Source organism: Nothobranchius furzeri, chromosome 2 (assembly GCF_043380555.1).
Source record: "Nothobranchius furzeri strain GRZ-AD chromosome 2, NfurGRZ-RIMD1, whole genome shotgun sequence".
NCBI lineage: Eukaryota > Metazoa > Chordata > Actinopteri > Cyprinodontiformes > Nothobranchiidae > Nothobranchius > Nothobranchius furzeri.
Window position 1 is genome coordinate 93,833,379 of NC_091742.1, and position 18,353 is coordinate 93,851,731.

An 18,353-nucleotide genomic window follows, 5' to 3' on the forward strand; every position below is an offset into this window, starting at 1 on the left:
TCAGGGGTTGAAGAACTTCTGCCCATCGTTCTGCCTCCTGACCTCCACTGTCTCACGGTTGGTAACTCTAAGCAGGCGGGAACATCAAGTTCAACACCTAGCCCAGAACCTTTGCCACCACAGATTCAGCTTTCATCAGAGTCACATTCTGTTCATTTCTCTAACGTAGCTGATGCTCCTACCACTGTAGTCGAGCGAGACAAACAACAACTTATGTTAAAATATCCTGATTGCAATAATCTTTCTCTTTCCACCATGTGGACAGGTAAATACCTTTCCAGTTACATCGGTGGCCAGAAACTCAGCTTTGAAACTCGACTTCTGCCAGTTAACTTCCTTAACGGTCATTTGAACAACTTTACAGACCCTCTTGCCACTCAAGGTAAAGATGTGGGCACCACAGGGTCGCTCAAACCCTTGTGGCCCCCTGATGATGCGTCCATCTTTCAACCATCTGATGGGGTTGTGTCTGTTCAACTTGCCTTTTCTATAAATGACCTCATCAGTCTTCAGTTCCAAGACTCCTGTTATCAGCAGGATGATCTTGCACCTTTCTGATGCAAAAGCTCAACATCCTTCTCTGGAGTTTGACTCCGTTCCTGAGCTGTGTGCTCTCTTTTGTGTTCGTATCACTCCTCCTTCAGGTGTTGTTGACCACAACTGCACCGGACTGACCAGGGAATCCAGTACCTCTAAGATCATTGATGTCCACAGAGCCTGCGTGGTCCCTGCAGCAGATCCACTCCTATTGGATTTGGGGAAGCCACCTGACCCAGGGGAGGCTGACGCTTGCAGCAATGCTCCACCTGAGACTCCACACCCTGCAGTGAGGATGCCATCTGCCGCAGGGAGAGTTGATGGTGGCACTGAGACTCCAGCTGAAGCCCAGTACTTTGCGGTGGGAACACCACCTACCAAGAGGGGGGCCGACACCATCACTGACCTTACTCCACTACAGCTGACGCTGATGACCTCTAAACCTCAGGTGGGTGACTTACCTAAAAAGGGGTCGGATGTCACCTTGTACCTCTACTGGCTGACCCTGATCTCTCTGACCGCACCTGTGTGTAGACCGGGGGCCCTCCAGAGAGCACATCTGCTCCGGACCTTCGTAAGGCTGCACCTGCACCTGTCTATTGCCTAAATCATTCTTGGTTTCAGTCTTCAGGACAGACAATGTTTCTCTTGCTAGCCACATGTGTGTGTCTGATCCTAAACGTGGCTGTGCTTCCTCCACAGCCTCCTCTAATACGTGTCTCACTCAGAGGACTCCCACCATCACCTGCTGTTCCAGCCACTTCAGTTTGGTGGCGCTGTGGCTTTCACTAGTGAGTGGGTTTTGCAGAGCCTTAACGACAATCTGCATGCTGTGTTTTCTTTTCCACTGACAAGTCGGAAGGAACCACCAGGGGGCAGTATGACTCCTCATGATCAGAGGGCCTCTCATTCTGACCTCAAATTTGCTCCTAATTCTGGTCACACAATAGTCACCTCTGGTAAACTGGTAAATAACCTTTTTCGGGGAAGGTCAGGTCCGTACCTGCCAACTAAACCACTCTCTCCGGTCGTGTATCTGATCAAGATCACCAAAGGTCCAAACTGTTTTTTCCTTCAGGAGTTTAGTGACTTTCTATCCTCCACTGTGAAGCTTTCCAGACTGGTGATTGTTGGTGACTTTAACATCCACGTTGATGATCCCTCCGATCTCTTTGCCATGAATTTCTCCAGCCTTATGGACACATTTGGCTTTACCCAGCATGTTTCTGTGCGCCACACACACCAGGGGGCACACTCTAGACCTTGTTTTTACCCTGAGTCTAAATGCTGACAGTGTTTGTCCTGAGGACGTTTATATTTCAGATCACCATTGCATTTCCTTTAACTTGTCCGTTTCTGCGTCCCCACCTCCTGCTCGCCGTATGGTTAGTTCTCGTTTTCTTAATGAGAGCACAGCTAGCAATTTTTCTGCTGCTTTTGATCCACCCTGTTCTTCTGATAACGACCCAGATTCCTTAACTTCTCAGTTCAATGAGCACTGCCTCTCCATTCTGGACAACATCTGTCCTGTCAGAACCAGGTCAGTTCCTGCAGTGAACCCTACTCCCTGGTTTAATGACAGCCTTCGCAGCCTGAAGCGCCAATGCAGAAAAATTGAGCATTTGTGGAAGAAAACCCATCTCCACGTCCATCTGCTGCACCTGAAGGATCTTCTGACATTCTTTAATTCTGCAGTCAGAGACGCCAGGGATTCCTATTTCTCCAACCTGGTGTCCCAGAGCAAAGGGAACCCCAAGGTGCTGTTTAACACCATCAGCAGCATCGTGTCTCCTGCCTCTCCTACAGCCTCCATCCACTCTGTTACAGACTGTGAGAACTTTCTGTCTTTCTTTGTGGACAAAGTCAATAAGGTTAGATCTAGCATCTCTCCTTCAGCCTTATCGCCGCCTCTCCCGACTCCAACCAGGCCCATCATCCTAGATAGCTTTGCTCCTGTTTCTTTGCCTGAGTTAATCAAACTAGTTAACTCTATGAAGACCTCTGCATGCCCCATCGACATCTTACCCTCATCTTTGTTTAAAAGTGCTTTTCAGTCCATCGGTCCCAGCGTGCTCTCTATAATAAATGCTTTTCTGGTTTCTGGTCAGGTCCCTACTTACTTTAAGAACGCTGTAATCCAACCGCTTCTTGAAAAACCGAGTCTCGACCCCTCTCTCCATAGCAGCTTCAGACCCATCTCTAAACTTCGGTTCATCTCCAAGATCTTCGAAAAGGTTGTGGCTAAACAACGCACAGCTGCTCTTGATGAACATAACATCTATGATAGCTTCCAGTCAGGTTTTCGTAGAGCTCATTCTACTGAAACAGCTCTTCTTAGGGTCTCTAATGACCTTCTGACTCACAGTGATGCAGGGGACTGTTCTGTTCTGGTCCTGCTGGACCGGACTGCAGCCTTTGACACTGTTGACCATCACCTGCTACTGGAGAGGCTGAGAGACTGGGTAGGCCTATCAGGATCTGCTCTGGAGTGGTTCTCCTCTTATCTTTCTGAGCGCTCCTTTTCTGTGGCCGTCTCCAAGTTTAGGTCCTCCACCACCTCTCTTACCCATGGTGTCCCACAAGGTTCTGTGCTGGGGCCTCTGCTCTTCCTCCTCTATCTGCTTCCTCTTTAGCACATCCTGAGCTCCTTCAAAGGAATCTCCTACCATCTTTATGCAGATGACATCCAACTGTACATCTCCTTTAAGCCCCATGAGATGTCTAAGCTGCAGCTGTTACACACCTGCTTAGACTCTATCAAAACCTGGATGGCTGGGAGCTTTCTACAGCTGAATGAAGATAAGACTGAGATCCTCATCTGTGCCCCAGACAAGCTGGTTCCCAAAGTCAGAGACTCTCTTGGTCAGCTTGCTTCCCACACCAAACCGTCCGTCAGGAATCTCGGTGTGACCTTTGACCCAGCTCTCACCCTGGATTCTCATGTCAGTTCTCTTGTTCGCTCTTCCTTCTTCCATCTCAGGAACATTGCTAAGCTGAATCCCATTCTGTCTCGCTCTGAACTTGAGACAGTTCTCCACACCTTCATCTCCTCACGCTTAGACTACTGTAACTCTCTTTTCACGTGTCTGAGCAGAACCTCCCTGAACCATCTACAGGTGGTTTAGCACGCCTGTGCTCGGCTTCTGACCAAACACACCCACATCACCCCGCTTCTCCTCCAGCTTCACTGGCTGCCAGTCAACTTCAGGGTTCATTTCAAGATCCTGGTTCTGGTCTATAGGGCCTTAAATGGACAAGCACCATCTTACATTGGTGATCTTCTTAGTCCCTACACTCCCAGCAGGTCCCTGAGGTCCAGTGATCAAAGCCTACTGGTTGTGCAGCGCACCAGGCTAAAGACCAAAGGTGACAGATCATTTGCTGCTGTGGCCCCCAGACTCTGGAACTCTCTCCCCCTGCAATTTCTTATTCTTGCTCATTTTAAATGTATTTTTAAACATTTTCTAAATGCTTTTTTATATTTTTACAATTTTTTATATTTTTTTGTTTTTGTGAAGCGCCTCGTGATTTTTATCTTGAGAGGCGCTATAGAAATTATATTTTCTTCTTTCTTCTTCTTCTTCTTCTTCTTCATTTTTGCCCTTCATTTTGATCAATTTTACATAGTGGAGTGATTTCTCCCATATGCAGTATAGGGTTTTATTACTTTATTCTTTTTGCACCACTTTTTCCAGTACACGTAGGGTATTGCATGCATTTCTTCACTTAAAATGCAAATTCACATAATTGCTTCACATCATACATGCAGGTACTCATAGTGCCAGGTTTATTTTTGTTTCTTTGATTTGCATCAGACGCAATCTTCGTGTGTCTACCCTCACGTGCTTGTGTCTGCTCTTCTCCTCTCCTGAGCTTCGCCATTGGGTTTCGCTACCTGGGGGACCTCTATGCTTCGCTGCCTGATGCTGATGCTGCCTGGACCACCGGTTCGTGGGTCTGGACGTCCTGATCCTGCTGCGCTGATAGGTCTCCTGAAAGTCACCTGGGACCTGATCCTGCCTGCTGGTCGTCCTTCTACATCCTGCTCTGCGCTGTGTTGGAACACAGAGCTCCTTATCCTTTTGCAATCCACCTTTGGGATTACTGATTATTAATGATCAATGATCAACTGCTATTGAAATAGCTACCTTCACAAGGATATACAAATACAATGATCTACAGATTGTTGACTTAACCAACTTCCTAAGGATATGATCCTGACAATTCACCGACATGGGGAATGCTTCCTCACTCCTTTTGCCTTCATCTGGAACATTGCATCTGCCTTTGCTCAAAGGAGAATAAATACACTTTTGCTATTAATTTAAATCTCTTAAATTAAATATTAATCTTTGGATTAAATATAGACCAAGCCAGTTGGTGTTTATGTTTATTTATTTGGCAGACGCTTTTATCCAAAGCGACTTACAATTTATAACCTATAGGGCATGTTGTGATCTGTGGGGGATACCGGAGTACCCGGAGGAAACCCACGCATGCATGGGGAGAACACGCAACTCCATGCAGAAAGGCTGCAGCCAAGTTTCGAACCTGCAACCTTCGTGCTGTGAGGCAACAGTGCTAACCACTGTGCCACCATGCAGCCCAGGTGGTGTATGAAAATCTATTGATTATATAAATATCTGTGTATACATGTATATATATATATATATATATATATATATATATATATATATATATATATATATATATATATATACACACACACAATATAAGTTTCATTGTCAATTCGTTTGATCTTTCTCAGAATTTAGCAAAGCTGAATAGCAAAAGCGTTAAATTGTAGTTATGTAGATTAACAATGCTACAAAGGTTTCTCTATAAAAGCGTCCAATAGAGAGTGTGAGGGGCCACAGATCTGCCCCCCAAATATGTGTAGGAGACAGAGGGAGCTCCAGGTCCCAGAGATCCAGGGCATGCCCCAGAATGCAGGAACTCCAGGGAGACTGCAACCAGAAAGAACCCTGCCCCCCTCGAGGGCGCAGAGGATCGCCCCGGAGGGCTACAACTAGCAGCCAGTAGAGTCCCGGGAGATATTAGTGGCAAGCCCACAGACCCGCCTGCAGCCTCCCACCCCCTAGCCGGCCGAGCCCGAGACCCAGCGACCCGGGACCCAGGGGTGACCACCTCCGCCAGGGACCCAGTACAGCCCAGGGACCCAGACCCCACCAGGCAGCCACCGGGATTGATCAGACAGATGCCAAAAATCTTAAAACCCCTGACCCAGGAGCCATGAACATTCAGGCAGCCCAAGGCACCACACTCCACACCAGGTGTGGCAGGGGGAGGGGAGACGAAGATCTAGATCATCAAAAGAAGTCCCAGGAGAAGGGAGGATTCAAAGTCCCCACCTGACATATACAGTCATACAAAAACACAGTCATACACTCCCTCCCTCATGCTCACACATGCACATACAACCAAAGACTTACAAAAATGCATGCCGTACACCCATTCATGCTCCCCACACACACCCTATTCACTCTGGTCCCGGTACTGCTGCACATGGGGTACAACCATCACCGGTTCCCAGAGTTTGACCGTTTCTGCTGGGGTGCTGATGAGCAGGCTCCCTCGCCCAATGCTGAGCAAAACAACCCACCGCACCAGACCCCAACCAGATGGCCAGATCTTCCTCCTAGCCCCCAGCCCCAGGAAGCCAAGCAACAACAGAGGTGTGCTAAGACCCCTAGTCTCCTTCCGCCTGCTCCAAAATAGTGTTAGTGTGGGTTGATGAGGTATATTCCATGGCTGAGGTGAGTGGGCAGTGCAGGCATTGTCTGGCTTATGCCAGCTGATGCCACCACCCCACCCCACTTACACACACAGCACTCAGTGTCTAAGTGCGGTTTAAAATTGGAAGTGGGCACTGGCACTCGGGATGAGGCTGAGAAATCTCCCTGCCAACTGCCGTTGAATGTGCTCACTCCCAAGGCCCTAAGTGTAATGTCGTGTAATGTCGTTGGTGGAAGTGTTTAAGGTGCAAATAAAACTGGGGGGGCAGGTTGCCACAGGAATGCGGAAATGGGGTCCATACCCACACTCCCTGACTTGTCCGTCCCAAAGGTCCTATGTGCATGTTTGTGTGATGATGTGAGGGAGCAGGAGGAGAGAAATGTGTAGGGATGGGGAGGAATGGCTGGTTGGGCTTAGCCCTCCAGGGAGCCAGCCCCCACTGGCCCCAATAGGCACCTCTGTTGTCAAAATGCCACCCAGGGCATGAAGACCCCAGCCCATTTTGCCAGGGCCCAAAGCAGCAGCATTGCAGCCTGCCATTGCAGCCTGCCCACGGGCAATGCAGCTGCCAGGCAGCGACCCATGGCTGCCGCCAAGACCTCCAAGGGGCCCCACTCACAACCGCCAGTAGTCCACCACCTGGAGCAACCCAAGCACCTCCAGAGGAGGGCAACAGCCCCCCAGTCCCAGACACCCCCAGTGAACCCACCTCCAGGGAACGTCCGGATACTCCAAACTCAGACCCTCAGGCACATTCCTAAGCCTGTTTAGAATCGCAAAATGCTATTGTAGGAGAATGGAGTCTCCACAAAGCCGCCTTGTAATTTATGACTTCTTGACAACAGTCCCAGCTGTCTCTCCACAGCCTTTAAGGTGGTGTGGTTCTTTTCCTTATCAGAACACAAGAGAGTTAGACACGTTTGTTTTCACAGCGTGGGGCTTTTATTGTACAGTACAGTAATACAAAACCAATCTTTAGGACAGCGTTCAGCCAGAATGCGTAGAGCCTAGGGCTGGGCGATATGGCAAAAATAGAATATCACGATTTTTCCAATATTTTATCACGATTTCGATTTTATCACGATTTTTTATCCATGAATAGCATAACTTCAATTGCATATTAAAGAAGAGAAACATTGAATAAATAAACATTTATTCATATTAGGGATAATCAGCACAGTGCTAACACACTTATATTTTAAACTCACACAAGAGATGATAAAAGCCCTGAGAGAAACAATTACAAAAATCAGTTTTTCTCGTTTTTCAAGTAACTTAACATAAATTAAAATCGTAAACATATTTAAAGTGCAAACATGTCAATTGCAAACGTATTGTGCAAACATTAACTTGTTCAAAATACTATGTAGCTCCCAGTTGCTCATGTAGTGGATAGTTAAGCTCAAATACGGCTCTGATGTGCAGCTGGACCAGAGATCGCTTGTGGTAGCAAAAAACTGCGCATTCTGAATATTTTCTGCAACAAGTCTCTAAATAAAGTAAAATTTTCCAGTGCAGATTGGAGACAACCCATAGAAGCACTGATTTGATCTCATTTCAGAGAAAAATAGAACAGGTTAGATGCACCTAATAAATAAAATTACTAACAAACTCAGGAATCTTTCTTTGCTTCACTGTTCTGGTGCTGAAAATATCACTAATGCGGATCAAAGGAGATACACCGATGAATGCACCTCTTATTATTTGGAAACTACATTTACTGCAGCTGGCAGAGGCAGAGATTGTTTCTATTGATACACGGAGTTTACAGAATCATTTTAAATGTTAATAGGGGAAGACTGCAGGAGGGAGCGGTAAAATACAGGGGGTCCCCAACAAAAACAAGAAACTACGAGTCTGATGAAACCCACTGGTTTTCCATCAGGCAGTCACGGGGCAGCTCCAGCGACCCAGTGACCGAGCTCAGTCCGGTACCAACACCAGCTCGGCAGAGGGTGAACGAGCCGAGGTGACATCGTGCTCTGCTTAAGAAGCGGTGTTATTTTCCTGCTTCAGAAGAAGCGTCCAACGTGTTTTTACGCTTTCTCCGAGACATGTCACGTCACTAAGTTGTTAGCGCCGCGCGCTAAGGAAACCCTGCGTTCCTCTTCGGAACGTGTCGCTCAGCTGCGGCGAAGCCATGTTTGTTCACACACAAATGAAAACAAGCGGGGCACTAATATATTACTATGACTCACTCTGATTGGTTAAGGGTCAAACAAAGGCGTGTCATTCGCCTGAGGTAAGTTCCCTTTTCATTCAGAGGCAGAAATTCAACAGCAGAGCTGTGAATCGTGATAAAACGGTCTCTCAAAAATGACAGACCATCAGATGTAGATCGTAAAACGGTCTAAAATCGTCATATCGCCCAGCCCTAGTAGAGCCTTCGGCTGCAGATCTCCAAAAAGCCTGTCTCCCATCGAATGAGAGACCAATTATACCCTTTACTGACGTCACTCCTGCATAGCAGGAAATGGGTCTCACACATACACATGAATTGAAACTGTTAGTCTCCCTCCTTCCCGGCAAGCCTTACAAGGACAGGAAACATCTGCTCGTGGCTAAACTCAGATAAACTCAGATAAACACGTCCTTTTACTGGAAACATCTAATACTTTTGGCTGGACCAAAAGGTGCGGACGTGCATCTCATCACTCTGGTCAGCTTTCTTACTGGAAATGATCTCAAACTTGGCTGAAAACAGGATGTAACACATCACATACGCAAACACAGCTTTCGGCTCCCACAGTGAGAGTTCTTCTTGGGGGATCCAAATGAATAGACACATTCTTTTTAAGCTGCAGTTATTACAACATTGAATGCTATTATTATATATACAGATAAATTGTTTAAAGCAGATGCCACCGGTATCTAACAGCTTTAAATTGCAGTGGGTTATGTACTACAACCATCATGTGCCTGTTATCTAGTCTGTTTCTTAAAGACAGGAGGGCAGGGTCCGAAATTAACACTCGCCACTCGCCAACTGCGAGCAAATTGCTCCATTTGGCGAGTAAATTTTTTAGCTCTATCTGCCACATGGCGAGTAAATGTTTGCACCAAATTAGTTATGTTTATCAGTCATCTTCCATGGATTTCTGATACTCCTCCCGCCTGCATGCAACGTGAGCGCTGCATCCAACGTCATTTCCACCTATCCCATTCAATCAGTTTATCAAGTTAGCAGTTAGCGTCGTGTTAAAACTAGCGGTGAAATGTAGCGGTTTTTAACTGGAGTCAGCCAGCCTTCCAAAAGAAAACTCGTCAAACTGGAAGAAAAACCACCAGGACCAGTGGCAACCAGAAGATTTTGTGAAAAGTGGCGAACCGGAGATGGCGGAGTCGTGAGACAATGGCTACATTACGATGGCCACGTAGCGTTGCTGCCTTTCACAGACAACTGTCCCTCGGCATTCTTCAAATATCCAAAAAATGCCCATACTTCCATCTTTGAGGGATAATAAATGTCCCGAGTGCTGAAGTGTGCGTGTGCCGCCGGCAACTTCAGCAGATGATATGGTGGCTGGTAAGGGTCACCGCTCCTACACCGCAGCCACGGTAATCCACCGAGAAGATAATATATATTTTTTAAAAACAAGACTGTTATTATTATTGGCAACTTTTTTACCGGGGTTTACTGCTACACCGGTTACTGTGACAACCCTAGCCCTGACACACTTTCAGATATTCTCATGGTGCAGCTGTGTCCTCCAGAGATCAAGGACTATGACCCAAATGAGGCTGTAATGCTTTGGCACAAAGACGGTGTCAGAAGCAGGAGGCCAGACTTCATGGACAGAGAAAACAAGGAGTCAACTAGATTTCAATGAAAGAGTTCATAAAAACATCTCTAAAAATAAATAAATGAATAAATACGTAGTAAAAATGACAAAAGAGTTGGTTTTCTTATTAATTGATGTTTTAATTATTTTGTCACTCAGTTTGGAATCAACATAATATAGAATAACATGCTTTAGGTAGATCTAAATCATTTAGAATTTTGGCCAGTAAAAGATATGCTTGGCTGGTAGATTTTCATCATCTACCAGCCAACTTGGCTGGTGAGTAAAAAATTTAATTTCGGACCCTGCAGGAGGGTATAACAGTTTTTTCTTAATCTTTAAGTAATTTTTTTTGTATTCAGAATTCATGAATGAACATCTCAAATGTTTGGTTAAGGTCTGAGTTTAAAAAACAAAGGAGATTTGAAAATGAAAATCAAAAGAAGAGGTGGCTCAAGGGCCAAGTACGGACTTGATCAATGATAGTTGAGCAGAGGTACAAGACTAACAGTAAGGTTGTAAAAAAAAAAAAAATTAAACAGTACATTTGGAAGTACTGTTGTTAAATAAATCCTCGAGCCTTTTGTGGATGCTCGTATGTCTCTTTAAATGTGACTTTCGGCTAAATCTTTGTCCACACAGCTCACAGGCAAATGCTTCTCTCCTGTGTGGACTCTCATGTGTGTGATTAAATGTGACTTTCTGGTACATCTGTATCTACAGAGCTCACAGGCAAAAGGCTTCTCTCCTGTGTGGACTCTCATGTGTCTGTTTAAATGTGACTTTTTGGTACATCTGTATCCACAGAGCTCACAGGAAAAAGGCTTCTCTCCTGTGTGGACTCTAATGTGTGTGTTTAAATTTACCTTATGGGTACATCTGTATCCACAGATCTCACAGGCAAAAGGCTTATCTCCTGTGTGGACTCTCACGTGTGTGTTTAAACTATCTTTACAGCTAAATCTTTTCCCACAGAGCTCACATGCAAAAGGCTTCTCTCCTGTGTGGACTTTCATGTGTGCGTTTAAATGTGCCTTTTGGGTACATCTGTATCCACAGAGCTCACAGGCAAAAGGCTTCTCTCCTGTGTGCACTTTCATATGATCATTTAAATGTGCCATATGGGTACATCTGTATCCACAGAGCTCACAGGCAAAAGGCTTCTCTCCTGTGTGGACTCTCATGTGTGTGTTTAAATTTGCCTTATGGGTACATCTGTATCCACAGAGCTCACAGGTAAAAGGCTTCTCTCCTGTGTGGACTCTCACGTGTGTGTTTAAACTATCTTTACGGCTAAATCTTTTCCCACAGAGCTCACATACAAAAGGCTTATCTCCTGTGTGGACTTTCATGTGTGCATTTGAATGTGCCTTTTGGGCACATCTGTATCCACAGAGCTCACAGGCAAAAGGCTTCTTTCCTCTGTGGACTCTCATGTGTGTGTTTAAACTTGCCTTTTTGGTACATCTGTATCCACAGAGCTCACAGTCAAAAGGCTTCTCTCCTGTGTGGACTCTCATGTGTCTGTTTAAATTCTCTTTACGGCTAAATCTTTGCCCACAGAGCTCACAGGCAAAAGGCTTCTGCCCGGTGTGGCCTTTCATATGACGGGTTAATTTGGACTTTTGACTGAATCTTTTTCCACAGTCATCACAACTAATTGATTTAGGTTGTTTCTGGACTTTTCTACATGAGCCTCCATGTTGCTTCTCTTTCACACATTTTGTATTAACCGAACACTCTGAAGACTTCACTGCTGAATGACTTGTCACTCTCACATGTTCCTGAAGAGACCACTTGTGGAGGAACCGTATACCACACACAGGGCAGCTAAATGATTTGTTGACGGTCTTAATATCTGACTCCGAAGACTTGTTCTCATTACAGCCATGGTCTCCATTTCCAGTTTCAGGCCCAGAGTCTGAAAGCTCAGAGTCTAGATTCACATCATCTTCATCTTCTCCACTAACTTCAATCTCTGAAGAATTAGATGTCTTTTCATTAGGGTCCAGATCTAGGTTCTTGATAGTTTCTGCTCCTCCACCAACTTTTGCTGTCATCTGCCCAGCCAAGCTGCTGGTTGGGACACCTCTTTCTTTCATTTGATGGTTGTGGAAATGTAAGAGCAGAGGTTTCTCATCCGTCTCTTCTCTCTTCTTTGAAACTGCAGTGAACCAAGCAGAAATATACAAAAGAAAAAAATTCAGTAAAAAGACAAGACAAAAGACCTAGGGGTGTTTTTGCAATCAGTAATATACATAACAAATGTTGGTAAACACATTACTTTTTATGGTAATGCATTACTTTAACAAATAACTATGAATCTAATGAGAGACATCACTATGCGATTGGTAGAAGGAAAAAACGCTATCTGCAAATTCTGATTAGCGCCTCTCAGAGCCGATCAAACCAGCCGCCCGTCGCTGCTACTGTGGAGCCTAGAGATACTCTGAAAGCAGCATCGCGTCAGCCCCTCCCTTCCGTTCCCTAACACTGTAGGCAGGGGCAAAAATGTAAACAAACATATCTGCCGAACCTTTACTTCGTGAGAGTGCTGTAAAGTTTGTATCCTACAATGAAATCACGGTGTGGAGGAAGCTCATTAAAATGTGTCAAAACAGTAAATGTAATATGCGTTTTAAGAAGTAACTGTGGGTGGAAAGAGGTGAGAATGTAAGGCTTGCTGCAGAAATACAAACACAGAGCATCATCACTCATCTTTAACCCATAAAATAATAATGAGCATCATGCTGCTAGATCAGCAGCTTGTGATGACAGTTAGTTCTGCTCACTAGGTCAGCTGACTTTAATCCACAAGATGGGACAAAAGGCACTAGAATTCCAGATAAAGAGCTAGGAGCAAGGCAGGGGTGGACCGTTAAAGCGCCCGAGCGCCAGTGGCGCTAAATTTTCTCGTCGGGCGGTAAATACTTGACGACTTGCCGCCCGGGTGGCGCCCAAGCCTTGTTTGTCATTTACACACCGGCTTTCACCTACATCATGGCCCCGCCCTGTAGGAAGCCGCCGTTTTCGTTTTGCGCGCGTGAACCTGCGCTCCTCTAGCCACGTACTGCACTTGTACGATTCGTGCACGTACTGCACGATTCTAGTTATAGTCACGTGAACTATTAAAGACGAAGTGGAACCACGCTAGAAACACACAAGCACGCAGGAAGATCGCGCCACCACAGGGATGGGATTTCTTGATGAAATCTCCGGCAAAACGCTTTAAAACTGGTGAGGAGAAGCGAGAGAGTTCAAAATGGTATGAAGCAGAGAAGCGTGTGCGTAGATGGAATGATTCTTGGCGGTTTAAAGAAGACGGGAGGCGCAGAGAATGGCCGTGTTCGAGTTGAGCAGCGCCTCGCCTGGAACACAGACGAGAGCAGACGGAAGCAGCAGGGGGCGTGGCTGAAAGCCGGCGTTTAACGCCGGGGACACACCGGCCGCGGAAGCGCCGAGAAGCGAATCGCTCACGAAATTCGGCCGCTGCTCGCAGCTCCTCAGTTCAGATCAGACGCACCCCAGTTGAGGTGCGCCTCGGCTCAGCTGTAGTTTTTCTCTTAACTACTGTACTTGGTGTCCTCCATTTCCCCTCTGCCTTTTCTCAGCTCTTTTCCTCTATGTGTGTGTGTGTGTGTGTGTGTGTATGGTATGAACCAGTTGTTTCTGCCAGTTGAATCTCTTGGAACCCGCTCCAATTCTGCAGCTGTATCCTAGCAGTTTCTTCCGAAATGGGTACGTAAATAACCATGTTTTTCGGGGGTCGTACAGCTCCTTGTGTTTCTCAACTTCCATAATTAATTTAACTGCTTGCCTCAGACTTTCTGCCTCTGTCCTGTTTGCTCTGGTAAAAAGACATCCAAAATCACACACCCCTTCACGTGGTCACACACGCACACAAGTTTGATGTGTGTGTGTGTGTGTGTGTGTTCGTGTGGTTTTTCTGCAGTGTCTGATTACGAAAACATTTGACTACTGCGGAATTTTATTTTGAAATGCTTTATTTTGTTAAATTTCCCGGCCTTACTCTCATGTCTAGGTTTTACTTCCCACCAGAATTGACGCGATTCACCCGCGGATCGCGAAAAAAAGAGCAGAAGCCGAAATGAATGCTGCACGGCGCGGGCTGGAGCGCCGGCACAAGGCGATTCGCGACGCTTCAGCGGCCCATGTGGTCTATAGAATAGCTTAACAAGGGCGCCGAATGAAGGCGGTCCCATTTTCGCTGCGCTTCCGCGGCCGGTGTGTCCCCGGCGGAAGTCGGACAGATTTCCCTACATGTGTAGCTCGGGGGTGAAAATGGCTGAAGATATCGCGTTAGCATTCACACTTGTTCAATTTTAATTCTGGTGCCTGTTAGCAGCTGAAACACATCCTCACGTGCTTGTGGATATCATATTGTATATGAAAACCTGACTGTAATAATAAGTAAAGGTTATCAGCTGTAGCTTCAGTGTGCTCATAGGAAACGTGACAAAAGAAAACAAAACACATTTCTCTTTATGGCCTATATTGTTGTCATCATCGACATAACATGATTTACAGAATACATGTGACCAACTAACATTTCATGTTCTACCACTGGATGTTTGGATCAAAATATGAACCAATCAGATCTTAGATCAGGTGAGAGCCAGGCATTTCCCGTCATGCCCTAGGTTTTGCAGCCGGTAGAGAGCAACTGCAGCGCCTTGCTCCAAAATCTGCGGCCGCCTTGATCTCACGAGGCTATCGTTGCCTACGTATGCCTGACGTCAGAGCAAGTTGGCGTCAATTCGGACACAAATCTAACCGGCATGCACTGCTCGCCGATCACCGCTGATCTAATCTACGCAGAACTGGCTCATCTCGAACACAGCCAATGGCTCAAGTACAGCAAAGCGGAGTTGGTGATGTACTGCGTTGTATGCCGTAATTATGTGACGACAAAATCGAGTTTTGTTGAGGGAACAAACAAATTCAAACACGTTATTATGTTTGTGAATGTGTACAAAATAAAGGTTTATTACATTTCAAACGGTTCAGTTGTTATTTGACTCGTTTTGGCAGCTGACCAGCGGGGCCGGTAGATTCTTGGCGGGGCCAGTAAATTTTCAGAGTTACCGGCCAAGTTAATGTCCACCCCTGCAAGGCCATTTAAACATTTGTAGAACAGAACCACACTCAGTTCCTCCAGCCTGTTGCTCCTCGAGGTCCCAAAAGCGTGTTATAAATCATGCGGCCAAAGAGCTTTCTCTGCTGCCGGTCCTAAACTGTGGAACGAACTTCCAGTCACAGTTCGACTGGCATCCTCCTTGGCAGATTTTAAGTGTAGACTAAAGACACACTATTTTACCCTTGCTTTTAACAGTTAGCTGTTAATTTGGTTTTTACTACTCTTATTTTATCATCCATTGTAAGGTTTTTATTGGTACTGTTTATCGGCTCGTTTTTTTAATTTATTTTTTTATTGTTGGCTGTATTTTATAGTACTGTTTTATGTTTTTATCTCTATTATTGTGCGACTGTTCAGCACTTTGGTCAGCCGTATGGCTGTGTTTTTAAAGTGCTATATAAATAAAGGTGGTATGGTATGGTATAGAACCAAAATCTTAAATTCAACACAGAACTGAACTGGGATCCAATGAAGAGAGGCAACACCTGGAGTGATATGATCAAATCGAGAAGTGCCGGTCTAAAGACGGGCTGCAGCCTAGCAATACATCCATGATCAACACCCAAGTAAAGACTATTGCAGTAGTCTAAACAAAATGCATTAAATGAATGAATAAGCTTCTCAAAAAGATTCCTCATCTAAAAGACTTATAAAGATTCTTTAGGTGAAAAAAGCATACTTGAACCACATTATTGACTTGAACATCAAATTTAGGCTGAGAATCAATCTTAACACCCAAATTAGACACAACATCCTTTGCATGGGCAATGACAGCTTGACCTGGAGGGGTGTGATTGGGAGGAACGGCCCACCTAATCTGAACTCGAGCGGTGTTTTGTTATTGGACTTCTGTGCAAGCCGCAGTTTGGCCATAACGAACACCATGTTCGAACATAAGGATGCCCACCGGTACACTTGGTACCAGGGCAGCCTAGGTCACAGGTCGATGATAGATTTTGTAGTCGTATCATCTGACCTGCGGCCGTATGTTTTGGACACCCGAGTGAAGAGAGGGGCGGAGCTGTCAACTGATCACCACCTGGTGGTGAGTTGGATCAGATGGCAAGGGAACATGCCGCGTAGACCTGGCAGACCCAAACGCATAGTGAGGGTCTGCTGGGAACGCCTGGCAGAAGAACCTGTCAAGACGGTCTTCAACTCCCACCTCCGGCAGAGCTTTGACCACGTCCCGAGAGCAGTGGGGGACATTGAGTCCGAGTGGGCCTTGTTCCACTCTGCGATTGTCGAGGCGGCTGTTGCTAGCTGTGGTCGTAAGGTGGCCGGTGCCAGTCGTGGTGGCAACCCCCGTACCCGCTGGTGGACACCAGAGGTTCGGGGAGCCGTCAGGCTGAAGAAGGAGGCCTACAGGGCGTGGCTGGTCTGTGGGTCTCCGGAGGCAGCAGACAGGTACAGGATAGCCAAGCGGGGTGCAGCAGTGGCAGTTGCCGAGGCAAAATCTCGGGCGTGGGAGGAGTTTGGTGAGGCCATGGAGAAAGACTATCGATCGGCTCCAAAGAGGTTCTGGCAAACTGTCCGGCGCCTCAGGAGAGGAAGGCAGCAACTCGCTCACTCTGTTTACAGTGGGGATGGGGAGCTGCTGACGTCAACTGAGGCTATAGTCGGACGGTGGAAGGAATACTTTGAGGAGCTCCTCAATCCCACCAATGCGCATTCCGAGGAGGAACCAGAGCTGGGAGGCCTGGGGATGGACTGTCCGATCTCGGGGGCAGAAGTTGCTGAGGTAGTCAAACAACTACACAGCGGCGGAGCCCCGGGGGCGGATGAGGTTCGTCCTGGGTATCTCAAGGCTATGGATGTTGTAGGGCTGTCATGGTTGACACATCTCTACAACATTGCGTGGTCATCGGGGGCAGTTCCTAGGGAGTGGCAGACCGGGGTGGTGGTCCCCATCTTTAAGAGGGGTGACCTGAGGGTGTGTTCCAACTATAGGGGGATCACACTCCTCAGCCTCCCTGGAAAGGTCTACGCCAAGGTACTGGAGAGGAGGGTCCGATCGATAGTTGAATCTCAGATAGAGGAGGAGCAATGTGGTTTTCGTCCTGGCCGTGGAACTGTGGACTAGCTCTATACCCTTGCAAGGGTGATGGAGGGGGCATGGGAGTTTGCCCAACCAATCCACATGTGCTTTGTGGATTTGGAGAAGGCTTATGACAGTGTCCCCAGGGGCACCCTGTGGGGGACGCTCCAGGAGTATGGGGTGGGTGGCCTTCTATTAAGGGCCATTCAGTCCCTTTACCAGAGGAGCGTGAGTTTGGTCCGCATAGCCGGTAGTAAGTCGGACCTGTTCCCAGTGAGGGTTGGACTCCGCCAGGGCTGCCCTTTGTCACCGGTTCTGTTCATCACTTTTATGGACAGAATTTCTAGACGCAGCCGTGGTGTGGAGTGTGTCGAGTTTGGTGGCAGGAGAATCTCGTCTCTGCTTTTTGCGGATGATGTGGTCCTCCTAGCTTCATCCAGCTCTGACCTTCAGCTCTTGCTGGGTAGGTTCGCGGCCGAATGTGAAGCGGCTGGGATGAGGATCAGCACCTCCAAATCTGAGACCATGGTTCTCGACCGGAAAAGGGTGGCTTGCCACCTCCGGGTCGGGGGAGAGGTCCTACCTCAAGTGGAGGAGTTTAAGTATCTCGGGGTCTTGTTCACGAGTGAGGGTAGGAGGGATCGGGAGATCGACAGGCGGATTGGTTCGGCGTCTGCAGTGATGCGGACGCTGAGCCGATCTGTCGTGGGGAAGAGGGAGCTGAGCCAGAAAGCCAGGCTCTCGATTTACCGGTCGATCTACGTCCCAATCCTCACCTATGGTCATGAGCTTTGGGTAATGACCGAAAGAACGAGATCGCGGATACAAGCGGCCGAAATGAGTTTCCTCCGTAGGGTGGCCGGGCTCAGCCTTAGAGATAGGGTGAGGAGCTCGGACATTCGGGAGGGACTCGGAGTAGAACCGCTGCTCCTCCAGATCGAAAGGAGCCAGTTGAGGTGGTTTGGGCATCTGGTCAGGATGCCTCCTGGACGCCTCCCCGGGGAGGTGTTTCGGGCATGTCCTGCCGGCAGAAGGCCCCCGGGTCGACCCAGGACACGTTGGAGAGGTTACATCTCCAATC

General features: G+C 47.1%; 2 protein-coding genes across 2 annotated transcripts in view; one reads left to right on the forward strand and one right to left on the reverse strand.

Annotated features, from left to right (window-relative positions):
• LOC129163068 (zinc finger protein 420-like) overlaps positions 1-18,353 on the forward strand; it is a 348,176-nt gene that overhangs the window by 275,961 nt on the left and 53,862 nt on the right. The window lies entirely within an intron of this gene.
• The window catches only part of LOC139066309 (zinc finger protein 235-like), a 43,234-nt gene continuing 32,022 nt past the window's right edge, over positions 7,142-18,353 (reverse strand). The window contains exon 7 of the mRNA XM_070548753.1: positions 7,142-12,240. Coding sequence (XP_070404854.1) covers positions 10,682-12,240 — 1,559 coding nt within the window. The 3' untranslated portion in view covers positions 7,142-10,681. The remainder of the gene's footprint in view (positions 12,241-18,353) is intronic.